General features: G+C 39.4%; 2 protein-coding genes and 1 long non-coding RNA gene across 3 annotated transcripts in view; 1 reads left to right on the top strand and 2 right to left on the bottom strand.

Moving 5' to 3' along the window:
- Window positions 1-9,150, bottom strand: part of LOC119016783 (ubiquitin-conjugating enzyme E2 E2-like) — a 79,831-nt gene extending 70,681 nt beyond the window's left edge. The window contains exons 1-2 of the mRNA XM_037093027.1: window positions 8,992-9,150; window positions 3,506-3,703 (exon numbers count right to left, since the gene is read on the bottom strand). Of these exons, the coding sequence (XP_036948922.1) occupies window positions 3,506-3,696 (191 nt within the window). The 5' untranslated portion in view covers window positions 3,697-3,703; window positions 8,992-9,150. The remainder of the gene's footprint in view (window positions 1-3,505; window positions 3,704-8,991) is intronic.
- A 1,168-nt stretch (window positions 9,151-10,318) lies between these two features.
- On the top strand, window positions 10,319-18,517 carry sf3a3 (splicing factor 3a, subunit 3). Its single transcript, XM_037093018.1, has 17 exons — window positions 10,319-10,598; window positions 10,700-10,747; window positions 11,674-11,726; window positions 11,965-12,070; window positions 12,176-12,248; window positions 13,164-13,255; window positions 13,348-13,430; window positions 13,672-13,810; window positions 13,905-13,973; window positions 14,076-14,143; window positions 16,233-16,340; window positions 16,437-16,506; window positions 16,649-16,813; window positions 17,612-17,722; window positions 17,906-17,996; window positions 18,090-18,145; window positions 18,238-18,517. Exons 1-17 carry the CDS (start codon window positions 10,503-10,505, stop codon window positions 18,313-18,315), a joined length of 1,506 nt encoding a protein of 501 aa, XP_036948913.1. The 5' UTR covers window positions 10,319-10,502; the 3' UTR covers window positions 18,316-18,517.
- Window positions 18,518-23,789: 5,272 nt separating this feature from the next.
- On the bottom strand, window positions 23,790-25,303 carry LOC119016784. The gene is made up of 3 exons (XR_005074254.1): window positions 24,217-25,303; window positions 24,059-24,130; window positions 23,790-23,972 (listed from the first exon to the last, which is right to left on the bottom strand). It is a non-coding gene; the product is annotated as an uncharacterized LOC119016784 (long non-coding RNA).
- Window positions 25,304-26,546: the final 1,243 nt, after the last annotated feature.

Here is a 26,546-nt window from a genome sequence, read left to right as displayed (position 1 = left end):
CTTAAATTGTAAGCTTTCTTGCACTATAATCAGAAGAATTACATTCTTTAATGAAAATAAGAAACACCCAGCAACATCAACCCATCATTATCTAGTAGCACAATACATCAACAACTTAAAAGAAGCATCGTCCAATTGAAAAGACCTCTCCAAAATAACAACCTTCCAGGAGACAAAAGGGGAACAGATATAAAAATATAAACACAGCCTAAACAGACGCCATAATATTCAAATCAAATCAAAATGACACAAATAAAAGAAGGAAAACAAAACAAATCAAAAACCATCCATACATCCATTAGTACCACACTCTGTATATTTGATCTAGTTCATAAGTCAATAGTCTTTAGTCTTTATTTAGCATATGTCACTGTCCTCCTATCCAATCCTTTGAAGACATATTCAGACAATGCAAATGGTGCAAATTAACGTAATTTACACACCTATACTGTTTCTTAAATTAAAAATAACTTCTTAGTTTTGGCTTACTCCAGACTTCCTCAGACCATTATTGTGAGCATTTAGTCCTAACTTGGTGTTTAACTCCAACTCCACATTTACTAATTGGAGGTAGTTTTCTTCCAGTCCACTCTGAGATAAATCGAATACTTGACTTGCCTATTCATCTTAAACAGACAAATCCATGTGTCAAGTACAACTTTTCATCTTAAAAGAACTCCTGGAATGTGTACACACAGGCAGATGATAAATAACATGAAAAGAGTATTTTTCTTTAAAGTTTCCTCAGGGGGGAAATGACTGTACATGACACACTTTGGGGAAAGAAGGGTGGAAAAAAAGACATATACAGTATTTGCAAACGAGCCTGTAATACAATCTCCACAGTTATGGAGTCATTCTCAGCTTGAGTGCGTGCTGTGTAATTTTATCTGCAGTATTTCCTGAGGTGGCACATTTTGACGGCTGAAGCAGGGGACCTGTTAGGGAGAGTGGTGCAATGAACAAGGCCAGGGGAATCCAAAGGGAAAAGTACTGGTTCGAATGTGAGTTCCTTTGAAAAAATACTTGCTTTCTGTAATGTTCCACAGCTCATTGCATGTGATGAACACTAGAGCAGTAAGCCATTACATTCTGCATGCCTTGAGAAATGCAAATAAATCAATATCAACTGAGCAGAGTTTTCATGATGGAACACAACAGCACCGACTTGTGTGTGGAGGAGTTGATGATTTATAGCAAGAAGTAGCACTGAGAAGCAACTAAATAACTGTGTGCCTGTCAACTTCCCTATAAAGTGGTAACCCTCTAGGTACTTATTTTTTATGTTGTAGCCTTATCTGGTGATAAGAAGTCATTGCTGTATTTATTTCTAACTGTCTGCTGTAGCTGATGTCTGAAGCATAAAAGCTATCACTTCCTTTGAGCCATAAGAGTTAATTCCCAGGATGTACCTGGGGCAGAATATTTACAAGAGCAGATCCAGAGGCTTTCATTAAAGTCATCGTAAAGAATAAGTCATGATACTGATAGACAGTAGTTAGACAAATACAGATTATGCTGGCCAATGTGGTTTAGAGTCAGTGAAGACGGTGAGATTCTGTATTTTTCAAATCCGACAGTCTGTCTTTCACATCCACTTCATGTTGTGATTGGCCAGCTACGTGGAGGTTGAGACAGGAGCCAGGGTTGAATTTACTCTCTAGCTCACTTCTTTCAAACTTTACAAAAATATCTCTGTTACTTTTCATGTTCAACAACTGAGTACACACAATGCACATTTAAACAACCTCTGATTGGTCAGTCAGAACAACCCAATTGTATCATCATCTGCACTCTAATGTAAGGTTTCACAAACACTAATAATTGTTTAATTAACACACACTTTCTATGCCCACTGCTTGTGTGCGTAGCAAGTATGTGATTTGGAAAGATTAAGAGAGCAGCAGCAACTGCACTGCAGTTAAATTGCAGTGGAGCAGAGGGAAAAAATTTTAGCAGTTTGTAAATGTTGTCAATCTGACAGTAATGTACATATTGGTTACAGGATGACAGTTAATACATTTAGCAGCTTCCTAAGAGTTCAGACCAAGAAAAGTTTCCCACCAGCTCAAAAAGGGGTTACCCCCGAGGCCCCAGTAACAGCCCCCACCTACATAGGACTACCATTATGCTGTGAAACAGCTCTGTAGTTTAGGTACATTATTCACAGGGTATGTACAGGTTCAAGGCCCCTGTACCAAAAGCACTTTGGTTGAAACCAGGCTTGACAGTACTGGTGGTCATGCAGCTTTGGTGGCAAGTTAAATTATGGTTTTGGCGATATTGCTTCTAATAGCCTTGTTCATCATTTGCACTGCAGCTGCCAGAAAGTGACACGGTGTAGAGGACAACAACAGCTCTCTCAACTGATCTGGTATCAGCATCAACACCCCATCTGAACTGGCTTTGCTGCTTGGCAAGCTTATTCCCCAATCAGATAACAACTGCTGTTGCTCTGTGCCATTACCCTATGATATCCAATGCCAACCTGCCATGAACTGGTTATCAAGTGAATCAGAACAGTGTTACATTAGGGAACTGGGCTAAGCCGCCAGGGGTGCATTTGAAACTAAAACATCTGGCACTGGTCTGCAACCTCTTTCTGGCGAAATTCTATGTTCAATCTCTGCAGTTCACATCAGCAGCAGTAGCCTTTAACATCTGATCATTGATTGAGTATGTTGGTGGTAAAACCCACAAAGAGCATAAGTGTGTGAACAAAATTGGCTTCCAAATTGCTATCAACACATAATAGAGCACAATATAGTATAATTGGAACTTTTCAAAGATGACAGAAAACTGTGTTTACGTGCTTACGTGTAGTAACTTGAATTAACACTCGACAATAAAATGTTCATTAAACAAAGAATGAACATTTTGTTGTTGTTGTTTAATAGCGTGGGTGTCTGGTGGGGCATCACAGGAAGTGATGCTTCAAAGTCCCGTAGTTTGTTTGGGAATATTAAAAACATGTCAGCAGTAGAGTGGACAAAGAAGTCAATATCAGACACAACAATAATCAAACTTCATTAGCACACTAACTAATAACTATTTCATAGTTTTTAAATTAATTTATCCACTGTAGTGAAGAAATCTTCCCATTATAATTCAACAGCCCATGGTGACACTCTCAAATGGCTCGTTCTGTCCAACCAACAGTCAAAAACACAAAAGTAATCAATTTGATGTACAACAGAGTAAGACAACATATCCTTACATTTATCCTCATGACAGAGAACCATGTTGGCTTGAGTAATGTCTTACACAGCTCATCAAAACTGAATTGTTAATTTTCTGTTGCTCAAATAACTAATCTACTAGTACCTTAGCGACATTGAAAATGACAGCTTGACAGTGATCACAGGAAAAATTGGGAACAAAACAAAGCAGTCAGTACCAAAGATGGAGTGAAGTGATGAATAACAACTTGAACAGCTCAATAGTGTAGGAACACACCCGGCAGAAAAAAAAACAAAGTGAAGTAAAGTTAGTGCAGCTGATCTACCTCTTGGCGCTGGTGGAGAGCTTGGCAGCTGTCTTGCTTGAGATTTTGGCCTCCTTCTTTTTAGGCTGGGTCTGGTCCCGTTGCTCAGGGCCCGGCTGCTCCGGTGGAGCTGCCTCCCTCTGCTCAGCATCAGAGCTTCCCCCACTGGTGTTGGGGCTATCGTCCGGCCTCTGCTGCACCTCACTGGACATGCTGACACTGCCCACACACACCCGAAAACACACACACAGTTAGAGCCAAGGGATTAATTTAAAATTGTTTTCATTTAGCATATGATTTTGGCGTCCTTCTAATTATGAAAACAAGATAATTGAGATTTTTAAAAAAATAAAAAGTTCCAAAAATGTAGGATATTTATCCTGTTAAATAATAGTTCATCTCCAGATCGACCAAAATAATAATCATTATGAGTTTTATGATAATCGAGCAGCCTTTTGCAAAAGACAATGACATACTCATCTAAAGGTTTTTCTGCAGCTTTATTGTTGGGTTGCACATCTGTGGGCTGATAGCTAGAATTCCATTCTAGATTTGTTGGTTAATATTTTATTCCTGATAAATTGATGAATAACTTTGAAACCGTCACAGACAAGAAGCACGACATATTCTATGGATACAATTATAAGATTACATCTCCTTGGAAACTGAGCAATCTCATTCAGCTGAAGGATGATGGTTGAAAGGCCCAGAAAAAGATCATAAGCAGACCAAGGCTTGTGTTGTTTGTTGGTCAAGAATGAACTTTTGCTCTCAATTCATGAATGATTGATGTGTTTATGATGTGTTTATGTCAGAAAATAGTTAAATGTCTGCATCCTACAACAACAATGAAACACCCCCGCATTCCAAACATCGCGATAGACCATATAATCCTCCTACTCATCCAAATCACTTGGCCCACCATTTTCTCCAGCTTTAAATCTGAAATACTGCAAAATTGGTGGGCTGTCATTCTTTTCAGAAACTACGTCTATGTCTGCAGGAAAATGCTCTAACATCTGTTCCATAAACAATACTGTGAAAAATATTGCAAATGACAGCAAATATGGCAATATTCGATAATATTGAATACTGGCCCAAGCCTAGCTGAAGTATCCTTGGGCAAGAGACTGAACCCCAAATTGGCTGTTCCATTGTTGTGTGAGAGTGTGTGCATAGCTGTGCACAAAAACATTGTAAACACATAAATGTTGGGGGTTTTCATGAATGAAGAAAAAGCTTCATTAAATTAAGTCATTGTTTGGTCTTTTCAAAACATAATGAAAATTTGTGAAAATGGAACCATTAGTTGAAGAGAAATTAATACTATGTTTATGAGACTGCTTTCATGAGAATGTAAAAGCCCTGTAACCGGTAAAGAAGCTGACTCTGCAGGGATAACTGGGGAGGATAACTGAACTGTTCTGGAAGAACACAGACATACATTGTGTAGGGATGTGAAGAAAGGAACTGACTGCTTCAGAGAGACTGACTCACATTGTTAAAGGAAAGACAAGAAATTCACCAGACTATGGAACCCTTATACTTAAGTATATGAAAGAATAATTTTCAAATGAACTTAAAGACATAAACATGGGAGAGGGAATGTGTTAGTAAACTAGTATAAATGAAAGTATTTTTTCCTTCTTCAGAAAATATGTCCAAAAGGTGTCCTTTAAAACAATTAATAGAATGGGCAAGTAGTGTATTTCTAAATTTGTTTCAATCACTAGATAGATAGATATAGATATAGATATAGATATATTGTGTCTTGTATATATATACAGTCAAGCCCGAAACTGCCAAAAATGCCAAGCCCTGGCAAATTTTGACTTAAACTTACTTTCATTCAACCAGCAAGTTTTTTCTTAATTGGAAATGACACAGGCTTCTCCCAGAAGATAATAAGATGATGTACAAGAGGCATCATTGTGGAAAAAAATATTTCTCAGCTTTTATTTACATTTGAACAAAAAGTAGCATGTCCAAAATTATTCATACCCTTCTCAATAATCAACAGAAAAGCCTTTGTTGGCTATAACAGCAATCAAACGCTTCCTATAATTGTTGTCCAGCTTTTTGCATGTCCCCACTGGTATATTTACCCATTCATCTTCAGCGCTAAGCTCCAACTCTTTCAGGTTGGAGGGTCTCCTTGCCATCACCCTGATCTTAAGCTCCCTCCATAGATTCGCATTTGGATTCAAGTCAGGACTCTGGCTGGGCCACTGCAAAATGTTAATGTTTTTGCCGCTAACCATTTCTTCACCACTTTTTCTGTGCATTTTGGGTCGTTGTCGTGCTGAAATGTCCACTGGTGCCAAAGGCCAAGTTCCTCTGCAGACTGCCTGAAGTTGTTGTTGAGAATCTTGATGTATTGTTCTTTTTTCATGGTGCCATTTACTGTGATTAGGTTCCCTGATCCATTGGCTGAAAAACACCCCTAAAGCATTAGGTTCCCACCACCATGTTTGACAGTGGGGATGGTATTCTTAGGGTTGAGAGCTTCTCCTTTTTTTTTTTACACCAAATGAAGGATACATCATTGTGGCCAAACAATTCCATTTTTGTTTAATCTGACCATAAGACCAGAAGTCTTCTTATTTGTCCAGATGAGCATTTGCAAAGGCCAAGAGGGCTTTTGTGTGCCTTATCTGGAGAAGTGGCATCCTCCTTGGACTGTATCCGTGGAACCCAGCAGTGTGCAGTGTCCGTTGGACTGTCTATCTTGAGACGTTGCCACCTGCAGAGCCCACACTCACCAGGATGGCCTTGGTGGCGATCCTTGGATTCTTTTTCACCTCTCTCACTATCCTCCTAGCCAGCACAGGTGTCACTCTTGGCTTCCAACAACGTCCTCTGAGATTTTCCACAATGCGGAACATCTTGTATTTCTTAATAATACTTTGCACTGTAGCCAATGGAACTTGAAAACATTTAGATATGGCCTTATAACCCTTTCCTGACTTGTGAGCAGCCACAGTGTGCAGCCGCAGGTCTTCAGTGAGCTCCTTTGTCTTAGCCATGACTGTCCACAAACCAACTGCAGAGAGCTGCTATTTTTCACCTGTTGAGTTTATCAAAACAGCTGTCCCCAATGAATCAGGGTAATTAGGATGCTTTAGAACAGCTTGGACTATTTGGACATGCCACTTTCTATTCAAATGTAAATAAAAGTTGAGAAATATTTTTTTTCCACAATGATGCCTCTTGTACATCATCTGATTATCTTTTGGGGGAAGCCTGTGTCATTTCCAGTCAAAAAAAAAAAAACTTGCTGGTTGGAAAAAAGTAAGTTTAAGTCAAAATTTGCTAGGGGTAGGGATGTAACGGTAAACAATGGTAAAATTCCTGACGGTGGAGGATACCATTTAAGCTTTACTTGCCATGGTAACCGCCGCGGTCAATAATCACGGTGTGGAAAACTCACAAGATACTTCCTAAGTCTCCCTACGCATGTGCAGTGCACAACGTGCACTTATTATGTAGTGAAGAAGACATTGCGGAAGGAGGACATGATAGCATCCGCTTTCAAAGAGAACCAAATCTGAAGTCTGGGCATATGGTTATTATAAGAATGCTCAGAGACAGCTGGTCCAGGAGGGCAGCCCTATCTGCAGGATAGGATTTATTTTAGATGGGTGGATTAGGTGGGTGGATGGATAGCTGGTGACTGTCAACTGTCGTTCTCCAGAAAGCTACATAGCGGTCATTTAAGAAGCTGGAAACAGAGAATTTTGATTTAATGATTTAAAACTGATAAATTGATTACCAAATAAGTTTGCAATTAATAGTCAACAAAAGAATGTTAAATGGTTGCAGCTCTATTGGGTATCTCCCTGCAGAGATATTCAGAGCCACAGAGGCAGAAAAGTTAAATACAGACCTCCAATCAGATCATTTACTGCTGATCCTCAGAACGCACCAAGCTGAACGTCTGCTGGTTCACAAGCATGCAGTCTCAATACTAAAAGACACCTACAAGGTCATTTTCACTGAATCCAATTCCTTTGTCACTGTGTGTGTGTGTGTGTGAGAGAGAGAGAGAGAGAGAGAGAGAGAGAGAGAGAGAGAGAGAGAGAGAGAGAGAGAGAGAGAGAGAGAGAGAGAGAGAGAGTGCATGTGTGTCGAACTCAAGGTGAATGCCTCTATTTACATTCCCTGCTTTGGTATGAAAAATGTATGATACAGATGAATGAGTGTGAGGGCATTTTTGCTGCACACAGCAGAGCTGAAATGAATATCAAATTGGACAGAAGTACAGACAGATTGTTCAATAAACATGACAGCGGCTTTGGCAAGCTTACTTGGCTTTTGACATTTGACAAACAGCCACTGCATGCAGGCTATCTGATGCAATTAACTGCATTTGGTGGTGAGCTGATATGGGAGATAATTGGGAGATTATATGGGTTAGCGTGATAGGGGGGCATCATTTCAAAAGGTTATAGCACGTACATGCTCTGGTGAAAGGAATCCTCTAAGGGTAAGCTGTTGTTATTATGATGTGAATATCAAAATGATGTACGACCAGTTGTCAGGGGAGAACACACTGAAAGTAAAACTTGCAGGCTGAGCAGCAAATATACTGCTCTTGCCACAAGATTCTGGGCAAATGCTTATTTCCCTTCAGGCATATAACTGTTACAACATCCTCAAAAAATTACTATGAGCATAGGTGAAGCTTTCCAAACTGAACAGGCCTATAGAAAATCAAACTTCAGAGAGAACCCACGGTTACAATACATGCCCTCCCCTCATGTGTGTCCGTGTGTGTGTGTTATATGCCCAATTCACTTTTGAGGACACAAACATTTAGCTGCTAGGTAACACTCGTCGAAAATGACCTTTTCTGACCTCAAGTTTAATGTTTTAAATAAACCAGCTATTAAATAGCGACATTTTAACGTTTTAAATATAGTTCTTTTCACCTTTATCCGCAGGAATTCCAGTGGTAAAGGTTGACTATCAAGCAAGCTAATAAGTTACAAAAGTTTCCATTTTAATGGACTTAGGTGTTGTTTTGTGCAATGGGTGTACGCCGAATGAAACGGTGGCTGTTGAGGATTTTAAAAGGTGTTTAACAGCATCCAGGTGAAGTATGTGTACGCGGCTAAAGAGGACTAGGCTTTAAATTGCTAATATTCTTAACGGGTTTCGGGGAGACGCTCTCAATACTCAGCACCGTGCTGAAGAGGCACGTATCGGGCAGGAGCCCCCCGAGCACTCACCACCACCACTCCTCCATGCTCAACATGAAGACAGCCTCGGCACGAGACGTCTTGATGCAGATAGGACGTCATGAAGCTCAACGGCACACTTGTCCGACCCAATATCGGAGCTCTCACTGACCACTGCCTACTAATCTGCTCCAGTACAAAAGACGGAATGGATGCCCCCCTCTCTTCCCCCAACCACCTCCACCGCCCCCTCCCTCCAGAAGATAACGTAATAAACCTTTGTTCAATCCGTAGAGTTGATTTTACAGATGGACACCGGCGACTCACCTTTGTAAGCAGGCTGGACGCACGGTGGCAGGGGAGATATGTTATAATTTCCACTGTATATTCCGTATTCTGTAGCACTGCTTGTCTGCTGCTTCCCGTTCGTTGCTTTGACTGACTGACTGCTGGAGAATGTGCCAAACCGAGGCCGTCAAGAGGCGGCTGGAGCTACACGCGTCGTTTCCGTTGTTAGCTAACAAAATAAAAGCCTAAACGAGCGCGCCCCCAGTTTGTTTTTCGAGAGAAGCACGAGTGAGGTGAAACATTACAGATAAAGACAGACTACACAAGAGAACACTAAAGCATTTTTACAATCTACTATAGGCAGCAGTGTTTCAAACTCACTTTTACCTCACTACACTATTATTTGCTATTTGCTCAAGTACACAAGAAAAGTACTTTAACGTCTATCCATGCCATTTCATGCCCAATGTAGATTATATATCTTTTTAATGACATTTTCACAATTGAATTGGTTATTTCACGTTATGAACACCGACAAATAAGACCGACAATCAACTGGTTGGTTTCCTGAATAGAAAAGGCTCAGTTTGTTATGCGCTTCCATGCCTATTTGATAATCACGAAATTAAAAATAATTCTCATAAATAGCCTATGGATGAACAAACAGTTATATTTTTTTTATTTGTTTGTGTTTTTGCAACAAATAGCATATCCTCACTCACTAGTGTCACATACTTTCATGAAACGCGTGTCTTTTATGTTTAGGCAGTGGATCCTCAGTTCCGATGTTTTCTTTTGTTTGCCGTAACTTGACGGATCAGACCGCCTCCGTGCGCGCCCCCCACGCGTGTCCGTGCAGACTGTGCTCTCTGAAGCGTTATGGCAAGCCTTGGTGGTAGTGTAGAGACCACAAAGGAAGTGCAAAAGAGAGCAACACAGTGAGGGCTTCCAATCCATCTTGTTTTAAAAGTCTGCAACATAATAGGATCAATGTCCTGCATGTTTAGGATTTAAAAACTCGCATGGACGGAATCCTATTCAGTAATGGAGTTATTGGTGATGTCTGTGTTTGGTGACCTACAACTGTACGAAGACAAGCTGCTCCATTGTTCAATTCAAGTAAACAGTCAGAATGAACGATAGCATTAAAATACCTCAGGAAGACGTAAAGATTTCAATTAACCTTATATAAATAACTAAATGAAACCGATATGTCCTCCACAATGTATCATTCTAGCTATGTATCTTGTCACAGGTGTCGTGTAAACTAATTCAAAAACATTTTGGACACGCTTACGTTCCATGGTATCATGGTTTGTAGCGAACATTGACAAGCAAACAAGTCACCACTGCGGAACCATTAATGTGCTCGATGTTTCTCTACGTGAAATACAGTGACGGACGTTCACCATTCGGACATGCGTCGTTGAAAACAAACGTATAACGTTACTGCACGGCCCGGGCGACTCGATTTTTATGCGAAGCAGCAGTTAGATTTTTTTTTTTTGCCGTTTCTTGTTTTTACTAAACGTCCAACACATCATTTAAGTATGGAGACTATTTTAGAGCAGCAGCGTCGCTATCACGAAGAGAAAGAAAGGCTAATGGATGCTAAAACAAAAGAAATGTTGCACAAGAAGTCCACGGTAAGCTGCTCTCTCTGTGTTAGCATTAGCATGACTGCTAATCAACGCCAGAAATATCGGCAAGTTAACTTTAAAATGTATATTGTTTCTTTTACTGACAGCTACGGGATCAGATCAACTCTGACCACCGAACAAGAGCGATGTTGGACGTAAGCATGACTTTTGATTTGTTTTAATCAAGAGGAAATGGCAGGCTAAAATTAGCTCTTCATGAAGGTACATAGGTAACCATTCCTCAAGCCACAATGGACATAATGGCTCAATGATATCATTTCTGAGTCAAAATTTCTGTCGTTGTTTACCTGAGCCACTCACTGATGTCAAAGTGTTGCAAACGTTACATCTGTGTAGTTGGGACTAGTATCCAAAGCAATTTACAATAACTGCCTTTAGCCATATGTATACAACTCAAGAATTCCAAAGATCGTGCAAGTCTGATTTAAAAAAATTTACTCCATCAGATATGCTGAACTTGTTAAATTGCTGTAGAAAGAATGGACGATAGAGACCCGGATTTCTTGTGCGCTGAATGTTCCAGTCGACCCCACTAAAGCCACGACGCTATGAGTAAAAGAAATGCAAGGGTACTTGTGAATTTGTATACATTAGGTTCTTTTATCTTATGAAATATTACATTAATCCGTAGATTTTATTGGGGGATTCTTAGTGGCACTTTCTCCTCAAGAATGTTAGTTGCAGAGAAACGTTGCTATATTTTTTTAATCTTTAGTTTGTAAGTAGCTAAATATGACCAATATACAACGGTGCCAACTGGCAACCAGTCCAGATATAAAAGCTAAAATTGTGAACATGTATATCTGTTGTGTAGTGCATTTAATGGAACACTCGCACACTACGTAAGTGCTCTTCAATAAAACGTTGCCGCAAAACAGCAGCGTGCGGTTAGATGCCCTTTTCCTGTTGAGAAACAAGGGCAGTAGTCAGTTTTGGCTGTTGGATTAAACATTTTCTCCATGTCAAATAAGGTAGGCAGGTCTGAGTTCAGTAAGTTATACAAATGTGGTTAATGTTCAATGTGAAAATAGGTCAAGGCTGACAGTCTATCTTTTGACAGAGGTATATGGAAGTGAGCGCAAATCTCCGAGACTCCTATGAAGACAAAGATGGGTAAGGCTGCGCTCCTCCCTAATCATGATACTGTGATTTGTTAAACACAACACCTGTTTAGTATTAACCATTTTTTTAATCAACTTGGTGATACATGAACAGGATTTTGAAACTATTATTTTAAGGTAAAAATGCTGAATACTTGCGCTACCTGATTTCATGTTTATTGTGGATAATACCGTCAGAATCGTGCCCTAACATGTGACCTTGAACAAGAAAATCTTTTTCATTCTGACAGAATGAGAAAGGATGAACTTGCTGCCATCTCAGGACCAAATGAGTTTGCAGAGTTCTACAACAGACTGAAACAGATAAAGGAGTTTCACAGAAAGCATCCGAATGAGGTAGTTAACCTGTCAATTAGTGACGGTAAATGGTCAAATTAGAATATATTACAGAATGAAACAGAATAATAACAATAATGCTGTCACCTTTTATTTTTTTTGTAGATTTCCATTCCCATGTCTGCAGAGTTTGAGGAGCTGATGAAGGCCAGAGACAACCCCAGCGAGGAGGCTCAGAGTACGATAACCTAGCCAATCAATCTTTGTCAAGGCTGTATTCAGCATACCTGTCTGAAACATCCTGATGGATATTCTTAACTAGGGAGTTTATCAGCTGCCCCTTTTAAAACCAAGATTTTCCAGACCAGCAGTGAAAGTTTTAAAAAAAAGAACCATTTAAGGCATTTCAGTCTTGATATTTCTAAGATGAGATCAATACATTTGCTCAGATAAGTTGTCAGTATCATGGAAAACTGTGGTCAGATACCTGAAATAGCTGCCATTAGTGATCATACATTTAGCCTCTGTATGACAGTCTAGCAGGACAGTATATAATCAAAGCAAATAATTAGATGGAACATTGTCATTTGAGTGAAAATGATGTATGGCATGATAAAATTGAATTTTTATTTTGTGTAGAAAACTATTTTGTTAACAACATGGGCCTCTTTTTCAAACTTTGTGAATGTCAACCATTATGAATGTGATGATACAAAAGTCATGTAGTTGTCATCACAGTTATGGATCAACATTATCATTTACTTTGAGTCAGGTTTGAGTTCTACTGTATGTCCAAAATTTACCCCATTATGTCAGTTCTCCACCAACTCAGAATCAGGATATCTGTATGTTGATCACTATAAGAGGTCCCTTACACATTTGTCCCATTTTTTTGTCATTTTTATTTCATACACTCTGACAAAAATATAGTTTATTGCTGGAATTGTGACTTTCTGATTTCCATACAGCTTACTCCTAAGGATGCTTTCAAATACCCGTTTGCTCCGTCGCAGGTTAAATGACCTCCATAGAGATCTGCCCTGTTTAAAAGTAGACAAGTTAAGACTGATGCTCTCTTGCTAATTTGGTAAACTGTAAGAAAGGCATCAGGTCTGTAATTGACAATTGAGTGAAATCTGTATGTCTTCCACAGACTTAGTGGAGTTCACTGATGAGGAAGGATATGGCCGCTACCTCGACCTCCATGATTGCTTCCTGAAGTACATCAACCTGAAGGGAGCTGAGGTAATGATCCTTTTAAAGGCTGCATAATTCAAAGTGAACCTTCAAACTGAATGAGTATTTTATTAACCACAGTCTGTACTCTTCCTCTACAGAAACTGGAGTATATTTCCTACCTGTCTTCATTCGATCAGCTGTTTGACATTCCTAAGGACAGGAAGAATGCAGAATACAAAAAGTAGGTCCATTACGATTATTTCCATCACGACTCTCTGCTAACATCCATATAGAACGTAAATGCTTAAAGTAGGATATGCACTAATCAGTGATTCATGTCAGGTGATTGTAACAAAATGATCATAGTTTTTTTTATTGATAAATAAATGAATGAATAAATAAATGAATAAAGCCTGTAAATGTGCAGATTGTTTATATACTGTGCTATTGGACCAACGTGATGTGAATCGTGGTTTGTTCAGGTATTTGGAGATGCTGCTGGAATACCTGCAGGACTACACGGACCGGGTCAAACCTCTGTTGGACCAGAACGATCTCTATGGCAAAGTGTTGTTAGACTTCGAGAAGAAGTGGGATGTGGGGACATTTCCAGGCTGGCCTGTAAGTTCTCTTGCTACGTTATCTATATAGTATGATAGTTGGTATTTTAGATGTACATTGCATGTAACCTGTCTGTAACCTGTTTTTATTGCAGAAAGAGACGAGCAGTGCTTTGACGCATGCTGGAGCTCATCTGGACCTCTCTGCTTTCTCCTCCTGGGAGGTAACACTCTCAGTGATCATGCTTAAAGGATCTTTAGTTTAATATTCATAGATCTGCTTATTCATACTTCTATTGATGTGTTTTTCTTTTTCCTTTCCACAGGAGTTGGCCTCTTTGGGTCTGGACAGATTGAAGTCTGCCCTCATGGCATTGGGACTGAAATGTGGAGGGTGAGCATATTTACTTGCAGAAACAATAACAGACGTCTTTTGAAAATAATAATGAAGCTATCACAGAACCCACATAAGCTAATTGAAGTTTAGGTTAAGTTTAGAGTTGTAGAGATTCTCTAGATCCACAGTTCAAAACAGATCTTGATATTTTGTTTTTTAATCTGGTGCGGTGGTTGCAGTTCCAGAAGATGGGAGAACGACATTAGACTGGATGTAAAATCGCAACTTCATGCTAGTTTTCAGAATTGTTAATTCCGTTCAATTCAGTATATTTTATTTGTCCCTGGGGGGCAATGTAAGGCACATGGAGTAGTTGTACACAGAAACAAACAAGTCACACACCCCTTAGTAGGAACTTTTCCGGAATCTGGGAACCTATTGAAGTATTTAATTACTTTACCTAGTGCTCTATCACAGAAAGTCCCATTATTGTTCCCAAGCAGTAGTCCCTATCCGATGAGAAGTCTTTGCTCTTGAGGCACTCTGTTCTTATGGTCCCCCAGTTCGCAGCTCGTTTATAACACAGAAGGTTTTTTTGTTGTTCTTTATGCTTATTCTTAAAATGCATTGTGTTTCTTGTCAAAAGTGAAATGTGCTTACTCTTAAGGCATTGACGCTATTTAGCGCTTAGTTGCTGAAGTATTGATAGTATTAGTATACATATAGTAATATGTTTGCTGGCTAAAGAGCAGGCTGGTCTGTCTCAAGATGTTACCCGAATAGGGGTGTCACAATTCTCTGTATCCACAGTCCAATGTGACTTTTGATTTTAGATATTTTTCAGCACTGACCTCATGCTTTTGTTAGACTGAGACTTTCGTGCCCTACAATTGTCATTTACATTTTTATGAGGTGCACTGGAATTCACCATGGCGTCCCTGACAAGTCCTGCGCCATAGGAAGTGATGTAGATTTAGATAGTTTGACATCTGCAGCTGAATGCACCATGAAGTGCCTCTGTGTGTGTTAAATTCCAACAAAGACAGACTACACAGGAGAGCAGCATAGATAAATGTAAGGAGAGAAAAGACACCATGCACAACAGGGTCACTCGGCACAGTTTTTTTATTCTCAGTAACTGTGTAGCGATGAGTCGTTTGAGATTTACCCACCTAACAGAAAATGATGCCATCATTTGGTGCTTGTATGACTCTGTTCTTAACAAACGTTTATATTATTTGTAGAAACTGTGTACTAGAGAAAATGAGACGCATTATGTATCTATGACTCAGGAGCTGACGGCAAATTCTTAGCTGTGAAGTGCATCAACTCCAGCAGTTAATGTTGCCACAATATCAATGAGCGGACAATAAGCCACATTTAAACCACATTCATCCATAGATAGGGATGCTGTAAATCTTGCACTATACTTTGTTTTCAATGTAACTAACAATTAATTGATCAATAGAAATGACTTGCAGTTTAGTCCTGATGCGGATTAAAATCCAAGCTTTGATAAGCCCTGCAAAAACTTATTTTTCTGAAACATCTCTGATCTCTGAATTACCTTCGTACCAGTTGCTCATTTGTTGTCCGGCAAACTGGTGCACAGGATAACTGTCTGGAAGTAGAGCTGCAGGCCACCAGTAAGCTAGCTCTGTCCTCCATGATTTTGAATTGTTAATGCTGCATTTGATTTCATTAGTCGAAATTGAAGGCTTGTTTTAACCCGTTCTTGATTTGAAATATAAATTTGTGACACCCCTACACCTGAGTTGACTGGACACTATCGCATCCCCCATGCTGCCATCTCCAATCCATAAAATACTACAAGCCAAGTAGCAGTTATTGTTTAGTCTGATATTGGTTCTTTTGGACAGCTCAGGTTTTGTTTCTTAGACTGTGTTGATGGCCAAGAAGAATCAGCATTTTTTTTTTTACATCTGTTTGACACCAAATCTTTTACCACTTGTCATTTAATTTTCTTACCTTGTGTGTGCATAAAAATCAGCAGTCATTAAGACTGCAGACAAGGACGTGGGATGGTAATGAATATTGTTAATGTGTATTAACTGCACTATAAGAATGTGCACAACAATTTCCGACTAAGGGAGGACAACTGACTGACTTAATATATACTGGACAGGACTCTGGAGGAGAGAGCCCAGAGACTCTTCAGCACAAAAGGCAAATCCCTGGAATCACTGGACCCTTCACTGTTTGCCAAGAATCCCAAAGCCAAAGGCCCTAAAAAGTAAGTGGGTGTTTAAAATTCAGTGTAATGCTGACAGTGTCTTATGATATGTCTCATTACATAATTCATAACAATTTCCATCCATCACTTTGGCAGAGACACGGAGCGTAACAAGGAAATTGCCTTCCTAGAGGCTCAAGTCTATGAATATGTGGAGATCCTTGGGGTGAGTCATATTATCAGGCTAACTCTGCTGTTGGAGTCAGAAATTAGGGCTTAGAGCCAACATTTTGAGAAAAGTGTTACCTAGCTTACTGGTGAGAGATTTATGATGTTAATGACAGCTGCTGATGTTGTCATGGTACCAGGAGCAGAGGCAACTGACTCATGAGAACGTCCAGAGGAAGCAGGCCCGGACCGGAGAGGAGCGCGAGGAAGAGGAGGAGGAGCAGCTCAGTGAGAGTGAGAGCGAAGATGAAGATAATGAGATCATCTACAACCCCAAGAACCTGCCGCTGGGCTGGGATGGCAAGGTGAGGACATGTACAAGACTATCAATAGCTCTGCACAATATAACACAAATACAACATGTACAATACGAGGAAGAAAATAAACATTTTAAGTGACATCTGGGACAAGCGCTTTTTATCAGATGTAAATCGTGATTACTGTCTGATTAACTAGTTGTTGTTACACAAATGTGTGACTGCAGGGTTTAGGAATACAAAGGCCTAGGTGGCTACCCCCTCCCCAAAAATCAGATTTGTTTCCTACATCAGATCTGAAATATGGCATGTCGGTACTGTTCATTTATATGTGATCAGATTGCACTTCTTGTGTCTAGACAAGACAAAACCAACATATCGGCCAGCGCAACTCCTGGAAAACTACAAAGGATAACTATTGTCAAGTTAAAATGACAGGTTTGGCAACATGTTTTTGTTAAACTATTTTCCTAATATAATATAAGAGAGTTTCTAGATGAAACACCACGTTGGCCTGTTTGAAATCCAGGAGCAGACAGCCCAAGACTGCCGTTTACCCAAGCAGCTGCAGCCAGAAGGTGATGCAGGAAGTGTCCTAGAGTGCTGCTGGGAAGCAGTGTTGCCCCTTACTTCAAAAAGCACCCCAGTGGACCATAAAAATCATGATGGCTCTGTATCTGCTGGTGTGATTCTGACATTTGAATGTCTCTAGAGTTTTAAATCACTAGGCACTATCTACCAGATATATTTACAATACTGTAAAATTCTAGCATTACACTCTTCTGTTTGTATTCTCAGCATATGTCTGAACTTTTTTTTTTTTGATTGCTGCTTTCTTCCGTCCAGCCGATTCCATACTGGCTATATAAGCTCCACGGACTGAACATCAACTACAACTGTGAGATCTGTGGAAACTACACCTACAGGGGACCCAAAGCCTTCCAGAGGCACTTTGCAGTATGTTTTGATTTTATTTAACAAGTGTCTATTATAAAGGCATTGTTATTACATTGAATCTTCTGACAGATTTTCCACTGTCAGCTTATCAGACTAAACAAAATACATCAATATTGTACATTAATTATAACATGAAGTGCGTACTTGTGCAGCTGAAGTATACTTTGCTCTGTATTTCTGTAGGAATGGAGGCATGCTCATGGTATGCGCTGTCTTGGAATCCCCAACACTGCTCACTTCGCGAATGTCACACAGATTGAGGACGCTGTCTCTTGTAAGAGTCTTGGGCTTGTTATGAACATCTGGATTTTGAAGATGTTTTAGAAGTTGGTCTCACTAACTGCTTTTCATTTATTTGTCACTCCAGTGTGGGCAAAGCTGAAGTCCCAGAAGGCGTCAGAACGGTGGCAGCCAGACACAGAGGTAAGTCCACACGATGGTACCAGGATAACGGATTGGTGAATAATGTCATCTTAGTTAAAATTTACACAAAAATTGCTAAATTGTGTTTTCAGGAAGAGTACGAGGACTCGAGTGGAAATGTGGTCAACAAGAAGACCTATGAGGATTTGAAGAGACAAGGCTTATTGTAGATTGAGGAGAATGTGACTGAGTCACACAGAAGACATGAAAAACATCTGATGAGCGTCCTTTAATTTTTTATCACCCACCTTTCTTTTTATTTGTATGTAGTAATGTTTTACAGGCTGTGCCCCACCCTCCATTCCTCCCTTTGATAACATTGTAATGTGGCAAAGATTGATCATTATAATAAACTGAGTACTTTTGTTTCCATCAGTGTTGGAACTTTACAGCAGCCATGCACCAACGTGTGTGTGCGCCAGTTTACTCCTGTGTTTTTATGGCAGCATCAAACACAAGTAATGCATTAAAATGTGCATTTCTCTGAATAGGAAAAACCTGCTGTTGCCATAGAGCCATGTTTGTCAAGTTATGACCAAGTATAATCCAAGATGGAAAATTTAAAGGTGCTGAATAATTGATTTTGATTTTTTTTAACCATAAATGTTCCTGCAGGGCTTGTTACAGACATCAAAGGACTGATGCCAAAAATGTAAAGCTGGTCTTGCAAAAGATAAAGATGTTAGATACTTGTAAGCGTTTTCTACTGTTTCTAGGATACATGATTCAGCATCACCTGATAGTAACGGATTTATTGCAACTAATGCGGAGTTAATGCCAAACATGAAGATGTAATAACCCTTCTCGGTGTCCTGAATATTTATCAGATTGCCCTGGAAAACAGTTTTGTAATGGGAGACTGATAAGTGGGGGAGACCAGGGGCAGATATTACACTAAAACTTCTCCAAATAAAAGAAATTTAGACATCTACACAAGCTGGGTTAATGCTGTCTATGACAAACAGCCCGAATTATGAAGTTGAATGAAAGAAACAGTTCAGCCAAAAATGACTATTCAGTTTATATCTACTCACCCCCATGCCAAGTAAGTGTGTGTTGCAGTTTGGTAATCCACAAAACATTTGTGGAGCTTTAACAGCAAAACAGCATATCGCAGCATTCTCCTGAACAACTGAAGAAGATGCTCCACACAGTGTTTTTTGGGCTCCAAAAGCCTGAGATCACACATTTATCTGGAAAGAAGTTATTTATTTACACCCTTTTTTATAACTGAATTCTTTACTGTAGCTGCTAAGCAAAAAATTTTTTAGCACACACCTGTCGGAAATGGTGACCAAGCCTCGAAGTTTCATCCAGGATGTAGATCTTTTTTTCTTTTTTTTTCTTTTTTTTCTTTTCTTTTTTTTCTTTTTTTTTCATTTTAAGGCAGATTTTCAGCAACTTAAATAGGTAGGAAGTAGAATGCTGCAACACTGTTTTGCTGTGAAACTCAAGAAATTATTTGTGACTAGGAAACTTCACCTGACTTTCTTTCGGCATGGGGGTGAGCAGATACTGACTGAATGTTAATGTTTCAGGGCAGGGGTTTTCATATCCTCACTTTTAGGAAGCTGGAATCATTAAATGATTGATCCTTTATGGTATCTGCAGTAAGAAATGCCAATCATTTATCAAAATAAATAGATAAATACATTTTTTGCCAATTGTTATGCTGGATATCATTTATCAAGAACATGCTCTCAAGAGCGTGCAATGATTTTCATGAGGTTTTATAATGAAATCAAGTAAATGTTAAAAGAGCTGACAGACAGATGATCTGGATATTGACTATTTCAGGCATTGAACATTAGCACATTAGGCAGCAAACACCTTTTATATTTCATGTTTTATATAAATCTCATCACTCTTAATCCCAATACGGGGAGCTTGCAGATGAAGTGACAGGCTCATTACCTGCTCCCACAGCACCCTGGCTGCTGTAGTAGAAGAAAATCGAAAGAATTTCCTTGATTGTGTGATTCAGTCAGTTTCCAGTTAGTGGAGTGGAATGACTGATTGGTTTCATATCTAATTTTGAAGCAGGAAGTAATTGGCACCTTATACTTAGGGGAGTCATTTTTTCTGCTGGCTATATTCAACAATAATGACTGTATTACTTGCAAGCAGTTGCTGCATAAATTAAATTAGATGACATGATTTCATGCAACAGAAGCTCTGATGTGTTTGTCATATATGACTCCAACTAAGCTCTGTCACATGATTAATATCAACAGAGGGAGCTGAAATGAAATTGGGGAGAGTTCTGCCCAGATTCAGCCAGCGGACAATCTCTAACCTGAACATGACAACAGTATGCATGGTCGAGTCTTGATATATTTGTTATTTGTTAATAGATTTGTACAACACATAGGGTTGTACAGTGAAATGTAAGTTGTAGTCTCTTTATGCTACACAATACAAACTACCTTTTATGGTGGTGCTGAGGATCACTTGAGGAGTTTCAGCCTGAGGAAAAAAGCTGCTCCATAGTCTGGTGGCATGGCAGCAAATACTTGTGTATCTTTTAGCAGATGGCAGCAGGGTGACAACATTACAACGACAGATAGTCTTACAGGTAAAGATGAGTGTCTGAATGCTATTCAGAGACTGTGTATATAGATGAGGTGTGATGACATGTGATTCACCATTTGTAAATTGGATAGTAGACAATATAAACATGAGAATATACCTATTAACTATTTCATTGAGAGTAGGAACACAATTTCAATAGAAGTATCATTTATATATTTAGGATGATGATGGGTAAATACAGAATATATTACTAACCTTAATAAAGCTGTTCAGTTTCAAACATGGTTTCATACAGTCAGTTAAAATGCCTTCAGTAATTGCAACATTAAATGCAATCCCTGAGTTTTTGTTTACAGCTCATCAAAGCCTGCAGATGGTGCTGCTTTACCATGATAGATGATGTTTCAGTGTAATACAGACAAAAGAAAACAAGCATTTGAGCAGTGCCATTTTGTTAGATTATATAAGATTAGACGAGAGTAGATTAGATAGATAGACTTGATTTATATCACAACAAGGAAATTAAAGACAGGTTAAAAAAAAGTCAAACAAATGCACATAAAGAAAGAAAAATACACTGAAAATACAAAAAACAAAGTTAGTGGAAAGTGATTGTTCAGCTAGAGCTTGAGTTACACAGTCTGATGGCTGTGGGGATTAATGACCTGCAGTAGTGCTTCCTCATACACAATGGGTATAAGAGCTTGCTACTGAAAGAACTGCTCAAGGCTTGTTGTCCATGATTGATGTCAGCTTGGCTTCCTCTCACCAACTACCTCGATGGAATCCAGTGGACGGTCCGGGACAGAGCTAGCCCTCCTGACCAGTTAGTTTAGTCTCTTCCTGTCCCTGTCCGTGCTGCTACATAGAGAATTAATGAAAAAAAGTAAAAACAAAAAATCACAGTTGCTACAGCTACACCTTTTTGTAATACTGTTTTAGTAACGGTTGTGCATCTCCTTCAAGTCACAATATCTGCTGTGAAATAGTATTTTTTTTTTCATCATGCTACACAACTAAAAACCATCACATCTGATCTATTCTAACATTCACTGAGATATTTGATCACAGATATTTGGATAAATCATGGTGAAACAATAAATCTTTCAGATGGTTATAATGCCACCTGATATTAAACGTCAGATAATCATGCTATTTGAAAGAATGGTCCTTTTACATGTTGCTACTGGTAAAGGTTGAATTAAACTTAACAACACAATAGAAATGATTATAGTAATGATTATTACTATTGTGATGATTATTGGTGTTGTTAAGTTTAATTAGTTCTGATGGACAACAACTGTTTATTTTAGAGATCTTTACACCTGAGCTCATGAATGTGCAAGCTTTATCGCTTATTTTCTATCACTGTTTCAGACTCTAATAAGTAAAGAAAGACAGAAATTATATTTCCAAGATATTTATTTAAAAAAACAAACAATTTTTATAGATATCTCCAGATACGCAATCACTATGAACATGAAAATATGTTGACTGCATAAGAGTTTAAACTGACTCTGTATGCATATGCAGAATATGAAATTATTATTATTATTATTATTATTATTATTATTATTATTAGTAGTAGTAGTATTTATAATAGTATTTGTTATTATTATTATTATTATTATTAGTACTAAGTACTACTACTAATAACAACAACAACAACAACAACAATAATAATAATAATAATAATAATAATAATAATAATTCTTAATAATTAAACAAACAATTATATATACAGTAAATAGTGTCTTCCTCCACACTGTCTCACTTCCTCTTTTCTGCAGCTCATCTGTCCCTTTCAGCCTCAAAGAACAGGGTCTGTTGAAAGTCTCTCCAAGTCATCTCCTCAACCATGCCCTGCTCCTTGTATAAGGAAAAGACTCTGGAGGGACAGTAGATGCCGGGGAAGCAGGTATGAGTGTGAGGGCTGCTGATACCCTGCATTAGTGGCTGGTGGCAGAACCTGCAAAGACGACCAGTTGGCAGGTTTACCACAGACTTCCTCTTTGCCCTCTCCTCTGCTACCCTTTTCCACTCAGCACCTCTCTTTCTGGCAGCCTCCAGCTCCCGCTCAAAAAATGGACAAGCAGCAAAATCCTCAAAGGACATCCTTCTGTTTGTGAGGCCTTCATGTGTGTAAGTCTTGAAGAGCAGTAGAAGTATATGACTGCTGGTGTTTGAAAAATGAACTGAAGAGCCATCAACAAGATAACACTTCCTGGTCACCTTCTGCTGCTGCTGCTGCTGCTGCTGTTGTTGCTGTCTCTCCAGGAAATCTGTCACAATCCTCTCCACCGTGGCACGGCTCAGTGACACCTCCTGGGAGGGAGCAACAGGAGGAGGGTTAACTGTTGCAGGAAGCAGGGTTGTGACAGGAACACTTACAGTTTGGCTGCCTGTGGTCGAACTCTGCCAAAGCTGCTGCGTCTCCACAACCTTCTCTGGGTTGGTATTGAAAGAGGAGCTGGTGTTTTCAGTTTTGCAAGATACTTCACATATCTGGAGATATGTTGGCAGGTGGTGGGTTGCAGGAGGCTGCACGGGTCAGAGCAAGCCCTATGTACCATTGCAGCATAATCTGCATCAACTCGCTTCAAAAGACCATCAGCTCCATGATGCTTAAAGAAAAGCCCATCAATGGCAGCTGTCAATGGTGCTGTCCACCTGCTGTGGTCCAGGACTTGAACAAGGCCTCCTGTCTTGATTGGTCCAGTATGGGTGGCCCGAGGAGAGGAGGATACAGGCAGTGGTGCTACTCCTGGAAGGCCTAAAAAAATGTAATAAATCAAACATATGCTTATTATGATGTTTTTTGACACATTTCAGAAGACTCATATTACTGCAGTAATATGTTTCACACAGTTCTGTCAAACACAGTGATCATTAAAACTAAGTTTGGCTTTTGCATTTGCAACAACAATTCTGTGCGAAAAATGTGACAAGTTTCATCAAAAGAAAGAAAACATTTAAAATTCAGTTTGTTGAATTACTCCGGTTTTACATTTTACAGTCATTATTACTATTACTAACACTTATTATTGTTTATTGACAATATATTAATATAACCATCATGATATTAATTGCACCCTAAGTTTCCATGCCTATGTTTAACTTATAGTTCTACTTGAGGGATGGTAGGTGGGCTTGAATGACCTGTGTCCATTAAAGACTGCATCCCAGCTTTCATTGTGGCAGATGCTGGTATCAAGGGTGCCTGGGACTGAGCGTCAGAGCACTGCTGGGAAGACAGGACCGGCACGGGATCCACCTGGACAGTTCCACTGGTCTCCTGAAATATAGCATCAAATGTAGTGATTTAGTCACTCAGTCTGTTGCTCAGTCAGTAATCGACAATAAGTGATTAATCTGTATCACCTGAGCATCTGTGTCCACGACAGCAGCAGGGCAGTGGCCCCCCCCTCTCCAGCTCCTTGTCTTCCTCCATCACTGAGAGATTAAACAATAACCTTAACTATGCATCAGGTAAATGACATGTTCACATAAAATTATCATTTGCATATTTTTCCACTAACCTATAGTGAAGGATGGTGGCACAGACACATCTGATGTAGTTGAGGTTGCAGTTGGTGTTGCACAGGACTCAGCAGCCTGCCGCTCCCTGATTTACTGCTGCAGTTTGAACATTTTGTTGTTTGGGATGCACTTCACTCTGAGGATGAAACCCACACAACCACTAGCCTTTTTCTCCCAGATCTGCTTCCAGGTGTCCTTGGCCCTTTCCCCAAAGCCGTCTGAAGCCACGGGTGTCACAGGCTTTCGGGAGAACAGGTAGTCCCTCAGGTCCACAACTTCTTGGAAACTCCTGGTGTTGTCCAGAAATGACGGCAGGCTGTCCTTGTTATGTCCCTGGGGGTTGAGGGTCCTGTCTCTCTCCTCTTCTTTTACCTACCTTAACAGGAAGATGATGTACCTGACAACATTCCCCAGAAGCCATCTGAACCTCTTTCCGTTGTACTTCCCGAACTGCAAGATGTACTCCCCTGTCACCTCCAGACAGTCTGACACATCACCGCCCCTCTGAAAGACCTCAGTAAGGGCGTTCGTCCTCACTATATCATGACTCTGGGGCAGAGACCTGTCTTGAAGCAGAGGATTTTTCTTAATCTTCATGGCCTCATCTGAGGGGCCCTGCTTCAGGTGGCCCAATGGACTCTTCCTGAAGGACACCCTCATCCTTCCTGGAAAGAAGTTAGCTTACCTCTTCATATTTCCTGTGCACAACCAAACACAATGGTTATTATACAGTAACAATTGTAATCGCACTGTTGTAGCAGTTACTCATGCTAAGTGGGCCATACAGACAGATATATCAAATGTCTTAGTGTTAAACCTTTTAATAACAAATATGCCCTAATGATTAAACACGTTTTATATGAAGGCATCCAAATAGACATGTAATAATAATAATAATTTGGTATATGATGTAGTATTTAGCCATTCAATACGTACACTGTGTATGTACACACAGCTTTAGCAAAATGAATGAACGAATGAATGAATGAATGAATTAAACTTAAACTTAGTGGGATTCTGATTAAATGTGACAAAGACAACTGCAAACTCGACCAACAACTCTTCTTCATGATGTGCAAAGTAGCATCAATAAAATGTGCTCTTGTTAACAGACTTTCCTGTTATATTTCTAACTAATGTACCTGCTAGCTACTGTTACCTAAGCTAGCAACACAACGATTACAATCTGTACTTGCAACACAACCTCTGCATTAGCAATACATCTTTCATTATGATTTTACACACTATACTGTGTGTTGTGATAATTGTCTTCTTGCCTACGGTACCATATAAAAAACCTTGTTACATACTCATGTTCAGTGTTGGGTGTAATGCCTTACTGTAATTACATTACCTTTTTCAGTAACAAGTAGTATAAGGCATTACTGTTGTGAATGTAGTAATCACATTGCAGTTCGCCAAGCTTGTTGCTTACGTTACATTGCTAGGTTAATCAATTGGGGTTGTTTTAACGAGGTATCTCTGACCATCACCAATTGGTTAGTCGCCACCCACAAGGGGAGATGGGATAACGTGGCAGCGTCAACAACACGAGCAGAACATGCTGCTGCATACGACTTGCCTGAGGACCCCCCGCTGCGTAAAGCCACTTTTGACGGTTGGAGAAACAAACATTACTTTGAATTTGTTGAACATAAGAAAATAACTTGACTGTAAGGTGCACACTTTGCCCATATTGGAAACTTCTCTCCACTGCTTGTAACAGAGACAGCACGCACACACAAAGCTTGTTGTTAACGAACCCTGGAGCAACATGAATGAGACGCCAAGTAAGCATGCACGAGAATGTAATGAGTAATGTAACTAGTTATGTAACTCATTACTTTCCTCAGGGAGTAATCATGTAATGTAAGGCATTACTATTTTTGAGAGTAATGTGTAATATGTAATATATTACTTTTTTGGGAAACGAGCCCCAACACTGCTCATATGTGTACACTATTGCCAAATGTTATTGGTAGCCTATATTCCTTGCATATTTATCATTTTTAATACAGCAATATCATTAAGAACCGTATATGTATTAGTTCAGTAGTGATCAGAGAAACAGATGATACAAATCAACACTGAATACAAATCAGGAATTCTGACTTATTTAGGAGGCTAAATTTTAAGGGCTTTCAGTTCAGTGCCTTTTTGTTATGTCTTTCACAGTAAGATGGTTTCTGGCATAATTTTGAACTAAACTAAAAATGGTACCAGGTTCTAACCAAAAAGAGAATACAATCCATCCACATTTGGTTTACATGAACATCCTCAGTATGTATCAGCTACGCTGGTGCACCCCCATCTTGTGTGAAGTTTAACA

The sequence above is a fragment of the Acanthopagrus latus genome, chromosome 3 (assembly GCF_904848185.1).
Source record: "Acanthopagrus latus isolate v.2019 chromosome 3, fAcaLat1.1, whole genome shotgun sequence".
Lineage (NCBI taxonomy): Eukaryota > Metazoa > Chordata > Actinopteri > Spariformes > Sparidae > Acanthopagrus > Acanthopagrus latus.
Note: the sequence above shows the minus strand (reverse complement) of the source record. Positions and strands in the feature narration are given on the sequence as shown.

Coding starts and splice junctions, on each gene's coding strand:
- sf3a3 (XM_037093018.1), top strand. CDS start 10,503: ATGGAGACTATTTTAGAGCAGCAGCGTCGCTATCACGAAGAGAAAGAA. Junction 10,599..10,699: donor TGTTGCACAAGAAGTCCACG/GTAAGCTGCTCT, acceptor TTTTACTGACAG/CTACGGGATCAGATCAACTC. Junction 17,997..18,089: donor GATTGAGGACGCTGTCTCTT/GTAAGAGTCTTG, acceptor TTGTCACTCCAG/TGTGGGCAAAGCTGAAGTCC.